This window comes from Berghia stephanieae, chromosome 1, assembly GCF_034508935.2.
Source record: "Berghia stephanieae isolate SIO BIC M18660-M18661 chromosome 1, UCSD_Bste_1.3, whole genome shotgun sequence".
Lineage (NCBI taxonomy): Eukaryota > Metazoa > Mollusca > Gastropoda > Nudibranchia > Aeolidiidae > Berghia > Berghia stephanieae.
Window position 1 is genome coordinate 12,333,946 of NC_088360.1, and position 10,000 is coordinate 12,343,945.

The 10,000-nt window shown below is 34.8% G+C and overlaps 1 protein-coding gene across 1 annotated transcript in view; it reads right to left on the minus strand.

Annotated features, from left to right (window-relative positions):
• LOC144963037 (uncharacterized) overlaps positions 1–7,226 on the minus strand; it is a 14,775-nt gene extending 7,549 nt beyond the window's left edge. The window contains exons 1-3 of the mRNA XM_078897078.1: positions 7,189–7,226; positions 5,858–5,898; positions 185–295 (exon numbers count right to left, since the gene is read on the minus strand). Of these exons, the coding sequence (XP_078753204.1) occupies positions 185–295; positions 5,858–5,898; positions 7,189–7,226 (190 nt within the window). The remainder of the gene's footprint in view (positions 1–184; positions 296–5,857; positions 5,899–7,188) is intronic.
• Positions 7,227–10,000: the final 2,774 nt, after the last annotated feature.

Sequence of the window (10,000 nt, forward strand, 5' to 3'; positions counted from 1 at the left end):
TTAACCTCGTTGTCTCTGTCCGAAAAAAATGTAATTTAACCTAACAGGCGTCATGTCCCGTCCTAACCGTTAAATGTTGTTGTTCACCAGGAATCCCTTGTAAAGCGTTTTGAGCACAATTAGTGGATATTGCGCTATATAAAGCTCAATTTTTAATCATTTTTTAAAAGCAAAGAATACTTACAATTTGCATTTCCATCAGCTGACCGCAGTCCTCCTCCTTTATATCTCTGATGACGTAAGTGTATGACGTCACGTTTTCCATGCTGAACACAAAGTTTGTAGAAGTTGTGGACTGTACAAATATTTTCAGGTTTGCTATTAGGCAATTGCTAATATAAAACATACATTAACATAGACGTTTTAATTAACAACGCAAAACGGGTAAAGTCAATAATTAAGAAAAGCAGACAAAAAATAGATAAACAGATGTAGAAAAAAGTCAGTAAATAAATAAATAAATAAAATTTAATATATAAATGAATATATAAAGAAATAAATATTTACATAAATAAAACAAATAAATAAATAAATAAAGTAATGAATATTAAAAAAATTTAATAAAATGAATAAATTTCTGATAAATAAATAAATAAATAAATAAATAAATAAATAAATAAATAACACTCACTTTATATATAGGCATTTCCCTAAAAATAAAAATGGAGACAAAACTTAGGAATTGTAATAATAAAAAGTCATGTACATAAGTAAATGTGTGTAACAAATTCAATAATTAATTAATCTGGAGATTCCTAGAAGTGGTAGTAGAAGAAGTAGTGGTGGGTTCTGGGAAGGCAAACTTTTGAGAGTTTTTTGACAAGATGAATGTCATTTTAACCATGTTAACTGCCGCACTCTGGAAAAAAAACATGTAGGTATTTAATAATTTGGCAAGAAGACTTGACTTTCAAATATCAATCGATTTAAGTGACTTTCATCTTGGCAAAAAATTTCAAACCTAGCACCTCGCGTTTTATCGGAGTACGGCTGTATTGTTCCAATACTATTTTTCGACAGAGAAAGCGCCATGAATGTCTACTTTGCACCCTACCAGTCTGATAGCGAGTGTCATACAACGTGACAGACGCACATAAGGACTTTACTATTTTGGATACAAATGATACAAAGCTTCGTTTCCTCCCCCCCCCCCCCTATCTCTCTCTCTCTCTCTCTCTCTCTCTCTCTCTCTCTCTCTCTCTCTGTCTCTCTCTCTCTCTTATGCACCACCTAACCAGATGTTACATGTCCTTGGCGACGTGTACTTATCTGCAGATCTGATAACCCGAGTTTTATGTGTTATGGAAATTACTATCAACCCAACGCACCATGTTGCCCATTACAACAGTGTTAAAACAAAGCTCAAAGCTCAAAGGCTTATTTTTATTTGGGCAATTGCCAATATTATGAAATATACATTTACATAGAATTACCAATCAATGCAATGTTAAAACAGTCCCACAAATGTGCTGGATCATCGGACCTGTACATTTATATGGTTTTATGTCATACAAAACAGATGAACTTTTATAAAATAGCGCAATATCCTTATAACGTGCTCAAAGCGCTTTACAAGAGATCCACCAACAACATTTAACATTTAGGACGGGACATAACAGTGTTAGGCGATATTACAATATTTTTCGGACAGAGAAAACGCTGTTAACGGCCATGTACTCATTTTACACCTGAGTATGATGAGATAATATGAATAAAGAGACTTTTCCAAGGACTCAACTATGCGCAGCTCAAAGTGGGACTCGCTCCCAGGACCTTCCGATCCGAGGGCGAGTGTCAAACCACTAGTAGCGCAAAAGATGGACAATACCATGGCCATGACCTTAAAGTGTTTCATGTCCAATTAAATAGTACAGAGATATGACATTTTACTGTCTCATCCCATAGGAAGTGTGACCAATCGTCTTGGTATTATTATCGGGTGAATCGGATGTCAAAAAGTCATTATAAAGTATACATTATCAAAAATGTCCGAATTCAATTTTGTCACTTTAAGAAATAATACCATTTCCTCAATAAAACATGTAAAACGCGACTCAATTTTCCTACCAACGACAATTTATGTTTTATAATTAGGTAAAATACTCGCAACATCCGCCAGCCAAATTAAATACACCAATACACAAAAAGAGGAAATGGGAATACTCTCTCAAGCGGATAATGGACGATGCCCCTGTTTCAAGCCGAAATAAGTCCCAGCAACCCTTGCACGTAGCTTTCCTGACTTCGGACAGAGCTACATAATATACAAGATTGAAGTATGTTTAAACGAATGCAATCCCTTCGACTCATCAAAACAGGGGGAGAAGTTGCCAGTCTTTTCCACCAGCAAGAGGAGACATTGGGGGACACGAACCAACTTCGGCCGAGAACCTGCCTCACGGCACACTGCCTCCATACTACTACTACTACAACTACTACTACTACTACTACTACTACAACTACTACTACTACTACTACTACTACTACTACTACTACTACTACAACTACTACTACTACTACTACTGCTGCTGCTGCCGCTGCTGCTACTATTACTACTACGACTACTACTACTGCTGCTGCCACTTCTGCTACTATTACTACTACGAGTACTACTACTGCTGCTGCCGCTGCTGCTACTATTACTACTACTACTACTACTACTACTACTACTACTACTACTACTACTACTACTACTACTACTATTACTGCCACCTGTACAATGTGTATCCGTTGTGGTCAAGAGCCTAAAACCGCAGAGCATCTAGGTGAACGTTGCTTTGTGACAACAGCTTCCGAGCGGATTCGCGGCCGGACACGATGGCGGCGATGAGTTTGTGTCCTGGATAGGTCATCATGACATAGTAGTGTGACACCATTAGATGCTGCTACCTGTGACGAGTGATTTCCTTTCACTCGCGCCTCTATTTCAAAACCAAATCAAACTTTAGTGGACACCAATATTTGCGAAGGCAGATTAACACCTTGAGATAGAACACTCAAAACATGGACAGTCTTTACTCCAATAAAGCTCTAAATTTTGCTAACGGGACTTGGTCAATATGTAGGAAACCTTCCCATTGTACAACGGAACGCTAAATCTTACTCATCACTTTCCACTTAATAAGCCTTATTCACCTGTTCATTTGTCTGCCCATTGTATGCATATCTCCTGCTAATTACCCTTTCCAAACAAGACTCCAACGTGTTTTTCTCGTCTCGTTCAAGAGTAGCTAAAATTGCAATTGATGTTCTAGCTCTCCGTTCTCTCTTCCCGCTATAGTTGTTAATCAGACGCATCTAAATTTCATTGGCTATCTAAAGAGGAACTTTCTTTCTGATTGGCTATCCCAATAATTCCTTTCACGTAAACTTGTTTTACAAAACCAAATTCATCTCTAAGAATCCCAAGAAAGAAGAACCATTCCTCCAATTTCAAACTTGTAAAAGTTTAACTTCTCTTGGTTGAAGGTAAAATTAACTATTGGATAACATTTAAAGTGGAACGAGTTATTTTTGGGAATTCAATGCTTGATCTACCATTACTGTTATACTTTGTGTATATTTTATTTGTGATTTATTCTTTGGATGTTCGTAAGTTGAAATACTTGTACAGAACTATATCTATAAGTATATTATACTATAGTTAACATTTGTTTATGATCTATGCTATTATTTCATTTATATTCAATATGTATATTTCTTGATGTCTGTACTCTACCGCCAATCCACGGCCACACATCATAACCTCAATTATAATTAATAAAAATAAATAAATTATAAAATACAAGGGGCACAGCCCTGTTAAATTCTCATCATGTAAGATAGCTCAATTGTTAGTTGATGTTTGATACAAATGCAATAACTGCAACCCTTATCATGGAGTTATTGCTTCTCCTTGCCTTTGGTCGGCAAATAAAAGCTATTATGATGTGTCGCTCAAGGACGCCCGGCGAAAGATGAACTAGATTTGGCTCTAAGACCTTTTTGTTTTAACTCTTAATTGAAGGTCCGTGGCTAGCACCCATCCTTGCCTGGCACACAGTCCGTGCCCAATCCTTGCTTAGTTGTAAATCCCTGATGTCAGTCCTCGCCGACACCAGAACCTTCCTGTCAGCCCATAACTACAGCACACTGTTGTGGAGTCAAGAAAACCCTGGATTCAGGAGCCAACCCTTGAACTAGCTGATACTGTCTCGTCATTTGGCCATTCAAGCAAGCCGACTGGATTAAAGATAAGCCAACCGGGCTTATACCATTTTCAAATGTATTTTCCACTGACACAGATGATTAAAAATAAATAAATAAATAAATAATCAATTAGATCCACTCAATTAGAGCTATTCTTCCTGAGATTAAACGAATACAGGAATAACAATTAAATTGTCCAATATATATATCATCCATAATTTTCATTCTACTTTCCACTTATTCTCTTTGTCTTTTCCTGTAAAAATCTAATTAAACTTTATGTGTAGAATTGTTATTATTGTACTGGGCGTTACTATTGTCTTGACTCACTTGTTATTAATACAATTAAGTTATAAGGGTATTCTTAATCATCTCTAGATTAAACCTGAGCGTTTGTGGTGTAGTTTGAGTGGCGCAGCTGGTAAAGAGAGCCATAGCGCGCATACTAGTATGACTCCAGACCATTGAGCTTATCGTTTGGACTCGAACCCACAATAAAAACCAGAAACCCCGCCACACTACCAATGCACAAAACTGTGTGTAACCTTTAACATTTATAGAAGGAACGAAACTGACTTCATTCCGCTCTTGGTTATTGGTTTCAGCCAGCCATTTTTATCAGTATAAACTTTTAAGGTTACAAATTGTTATTGTTTTTGTTTTTTTGAGTTGGTTCGGAATATCTTGTTATGGGTTTTTAAGAAAATGCATAGCATCAATAGTCTGTTTATATATATAGCGATATATGTAACTCGGTTGCCTCAAAAAAGTATTAAGTTTGGGCCATCTTGGTAGGGAATATTGAATTTAAAGATTGGAAAAACATTGTTTATAATTTGTTTTGTTTTTAAAATCAATAGATAATCTTTCCTTATATGACAAAACTAGCATTTAATATTCCTGATTATTAATTTTTAAAAATCCATTTTAGCTCCTGGTTGGTCCCGACATAATACAGGTTTGAGGCATTTGGTCACTTATTTTGATGAAAATGTTTTTCTGCCAAAGTAAGAAATTTAGTTTCGCCAGTCTGACATCCAAGTGATCCAAATAAACCTGTCTTTTATACTGCTGCTACAGTGAGCAATACTAACACTACTACTGTTACTACTACTACTACTACTACTACTACTACTACTACTACTACTACTACTACTACTACTACTACTACTACTACGACTACTACTACTACTACTACTATTACTAATAATAATATAATAATAATAATAATAATAATAATATTAATAATAATAATAATAATAATATTAATAATAATAATAATAATAATAATAATAATAATAATAATAATAATAATAATAATAATAATAATAATAATAATAATAATAATAATAATAATAATAATAATAATAATAATAATAATAATAATAATAATAATAATAATAATATTAATAATAATAATAATAATAATAATAATAATAGTAATAATAATACTGCTACTACTACTACTACTACTACTACTACTACTACTACTACTACTACTACTACTACTACTACTACTACTACTACTACTACTACTACTACTACTACTACTACTACTTCTACACCAGATGAAGAATATTAAAAAACAAAAACCCAATAACGAGGACCGAATATCTATTAAATTATACAAAATCATTGATACCATGTATGCGTGAATTAAAATACTTACCAGTTCTTCCCACCGGATCACTCGTACCAACACACAAACTTCTAGAGTCGTTGATGAAGAAAATATTAACGTCAACCAGTTATCTATCGCTGCTTATCCACGACCACAGGGGAGAATGACCCAATTCTCCCTCACTGAATACATACAACCAATATCGCACTAACTTCTTTGCGTTAACTATCGTTGGTGCTACCATTGCCATTACGACTGCGACAAAATAGAGATTCTATTTTTCAAAGGCCCTGACAAAACCGATTGACGCTATTCGTTTAGGTAAAATACTCAAAACACCCGTCAACTAGATTAAACGTACCAACACACAAAATTGTGTGAAATCTTTAACGTTTATAGTATGATTGACATACCTTTAAAAGCATGATTATGTAGATTTATTAAGATTATTTTGATACAATGACCTGTATAAAGCATTGACATAATATGATTAATCCTAGTTAGCCTATTGGAAGATAAGATAAGATGCATACATACAAAAATTGCAAAGTAGCATAATGAAAATAACATCTTTGTGGCCTGGCATAGTTTGTTTGGGTTTATCATTTTTCGAACAGCATACAGAACACAGAGCACCTTGACTGGTAGGTTTGTAAAAAGAATCAATACATTGCAGGTCAAAATGTTGACATCAATTAAATTGTCAATAAATGGGGGAGGGATTGAAAAAAAACAGGTATAGTACTAATCGCACAGTGATAACAAAGGTTAAACAAGTACACATTATTTACTGCATTTGATATATAAACAGAAGAATACTCTCTTTCTCTCTCTCTCTCTCTCTCTCTCTCTCTCTCTATATATATATATATATATATATATATATATATATATATATATTATATATATATATAGTAGTCAAAAGGGACTGCGATAGTAATATGTAAAACAGCAGAGAACAGAATATAGACATAATTCAACAATACAAATGACTTGTCTAGGCCAACATTATGAAAAGAAATATTTGTGAAGCATCATATATATATATATATATATATATATATATATATATATATATATATATATATATATATATATATGCCATAAATATGGGCGATTAAAGGGCTACAATTTATTTCCAAACGTAGAGGGGGCTTGATCTCCTATAGATAGTATGCAGATGACGTCACTCAGGCCTTTGTTATTGTTTTTGCCATCCGCGTTTGTGAGTTGTTCTCACATAACTGTATTAACCAGACTATAAAAGTTCATGGTTACACAGAGTTTGTGTGTTGGTCCGTTATACTTCCGGGTGGCAATGTTGTGAACTCCTTGGCCAAGCGCATTCTATCTATAGGGATAACTAAGTATTTACTTACTCTAAAACTCTTGCACCGTTCTTTTGAGATGGTAGCATCTATTGTGAAATAGCAGAACATAGATGTATACGAATGCTTGGATTTAAACATTTTAGCGTTTGCATAATTCTTACAACTTTCTTATTTCAGTATCTAGTCAATAAATTATCATGAAAGATTGAAGGAAATACTTAGCTAAAGGGAAATAAGATAATGTTAATCTATCGTATAGTAACAGCGAGGTTATATCCCATTGAGAGAGAGGCGAGGAAAGCGAGGAAACGAAAGAACATATTATTCGTCGGTACCATGCTGTTCATCATAATTATGGGCTTTAAAATTTTTTAGACTTTTATGGACTATAACTCCGTTTTAAATAGAGAAATCTGATCCCTTAAGGCTAAGGTTTCTTCTCCTTTAAAACTCGTTCACCATTCAGTAGAGTAGCCTCTGTTGTGAAATATGACAGATACAAAGAATGTTGCCAATACGTGGATGTAGATGTTTTACCTAGTGCATTATGTTTCACCACTTTTTAAAAATTTAATAACTAGCTGTTAACTCATCTTTCTTGAGTTATAATTGCATGAATCACATTTCATCCGAATGCCAATTTAAGATTGATAGAAACTGTTTAGCTAAGGGTGATAGTGCTAACCTAGTGTGCGGCTATGTGGTCTAACACTCGTCTTCAGAACCGAAGGTCCTAGGTTGGAGTCCCGAGTGGCGCATAGTTGAGTTCCTGGAAAAGGCTCTTTACTTACATTCTCTCACCATACTCGGGTGTCAAATGAGTACCTGGCCGTTAACAGCGTTGTCTCTGTCCGAAAAAGAAAACACTATAATGTCGCCTAACATGAGTCATTGTTTCGTCCTAAGTGTTTCTGTTGGCTAAAGACTCCTTCTAAAACGCTTTGTACACGTTTAGTGGATATTGCACTATATAAAATCTCAAGTTTTAAAAATAAAGTTTTGTTATATCCCATTAATGGAAGGGAAACGAAAACAAGAAAGAAAGAAACAGCAATAAAATCTATCCAATTCATCGGAACTTATTTGAAGCTATAAGGGAATGCGTTTGTCCCCAACTGGGTCCCTTAGTTGTGTTAGACAGTGGGGTGATTACAATGAGGAAAGCTCATCATATAAAAACGTTTTTAAGTTTTGATGATTTGCAAGAATATTATATAGAAAACTCATAATTTACACAACTCTTTGAACATAAGCTTCATTACTACATATTTTAAAAACTCGTTCAAATCACTATCTATCGCAATAACTACTAAACGTGCTTAAAGCGCTTTACAAAGGATTTCTATCCAACAGCAACACTTCACATGTAGGACGAGACACACGTCTGTTTGGCGATATTCTTCTTCTTCTTCGTCTTGTGGAAACCTCCAATATTGTCGAGGATCACTCCACCGTTTGTAGTGTTTTACATTTTAAACTTGCTAAAACTCTGCACATAATACTAATTTACAAAAAAAAAACCACATAGATTAAAAAGTCACGTTGTGAACTCTAGCAATCGCGTGAAGGCATGTTGGCAACCGTTTTCAGCCACTTCAGCTGGGAGGCTATTCCATAGTCGGGCAGTGGAAGGGAAAAACGAATACATGTGGGCGTCTGTTTTTGATGTTGGGATGGTTACTCTTGCTGTGTGTCCCCTCGTATTTCTTGTGCCGATATCTTTGATGTCGTTTGGAAGTTTAAGGCACGAATTTTTGTAGTAGATTTTGTGGAACAATTTAAGTTTATCTATCTTTCTATTAATTTTTTCCGACGGAGACAAAGCTGTTGATGACCAGGTACACATTTTACACCCGAGTAGGGCGAGAAAATTGAGTAAAGAACCTTTTTAAAGGACTCAACTTAGCGCCGCTGAAAGCAGGACTCGATCGAAGGCGAGTGTCATATCACATGTAATTATTACTCAAGTAACGGATCAAGGAACTGAAGCAGTTACCAAACACATTCATTTAATGGCCAGAAATTATGTTATGAATATTGGATATATGTACTTGTTTGAATATTATAGCTTCTATCTTAAATAGAGTCGCAATGGTTGATTGACCTTATCTAAGCTCAAATAGTATGTTATCATATTATAGATATGCTATGTTATGTTATGTCATTAGTATAATTTGAAACATTAAAAGCGCAGATTATTACTGAATCAAATAACCGAATGTTTATATTTTATGGTAACAAAAAGTGTTAAGTGACTTTGTTAACATCCTATGTTTTACTGCCATAAACTCCAAATCATTGCTTTAAATTTGGTCAGAATCTCCTTTAACGTTCAATTCCAACTGATATGTTTTAAAAAAACGAGCTTTTATCTAACTCAATATCAACTAAACACACTCAAAGCGCTTTGCAAGGGGTCCCAAGTCTAGGACATCCTAGGACAATGAGAAACTGTGACTAAAGAGTCCTTTCCAAGGACTCAACTTTGTGCTGCCAAAATTGGGAACCGAAATAGGGACCCTTGGGTAAGAAGCCGAGTGTCATGGGTACTACAAGACGAGACAGACTCCAAAAGTTCTTAAACTTGTGACTTTAAAGATGCATTCTGCAGTATATGCGTGTTCTCATTAAGAGGGGTTTGGTTTACTGGCATGTAAAAAATAAAGGAGAACGAAGCAATGAATAAGGCGAGATCTGGCATTCGCTGAAGACGTTTGCCATGGATAGAGACAGATAAATAAGAATGGAAAGTATTAAAGCAAACATGTGTCCATGATCACCAAAAAAAAATCAAAAATAAAAATGTTCTTATTTTTTGATGTCTTTGTCATCCAGCCCGAAAACGTCACAATCTGCGCGT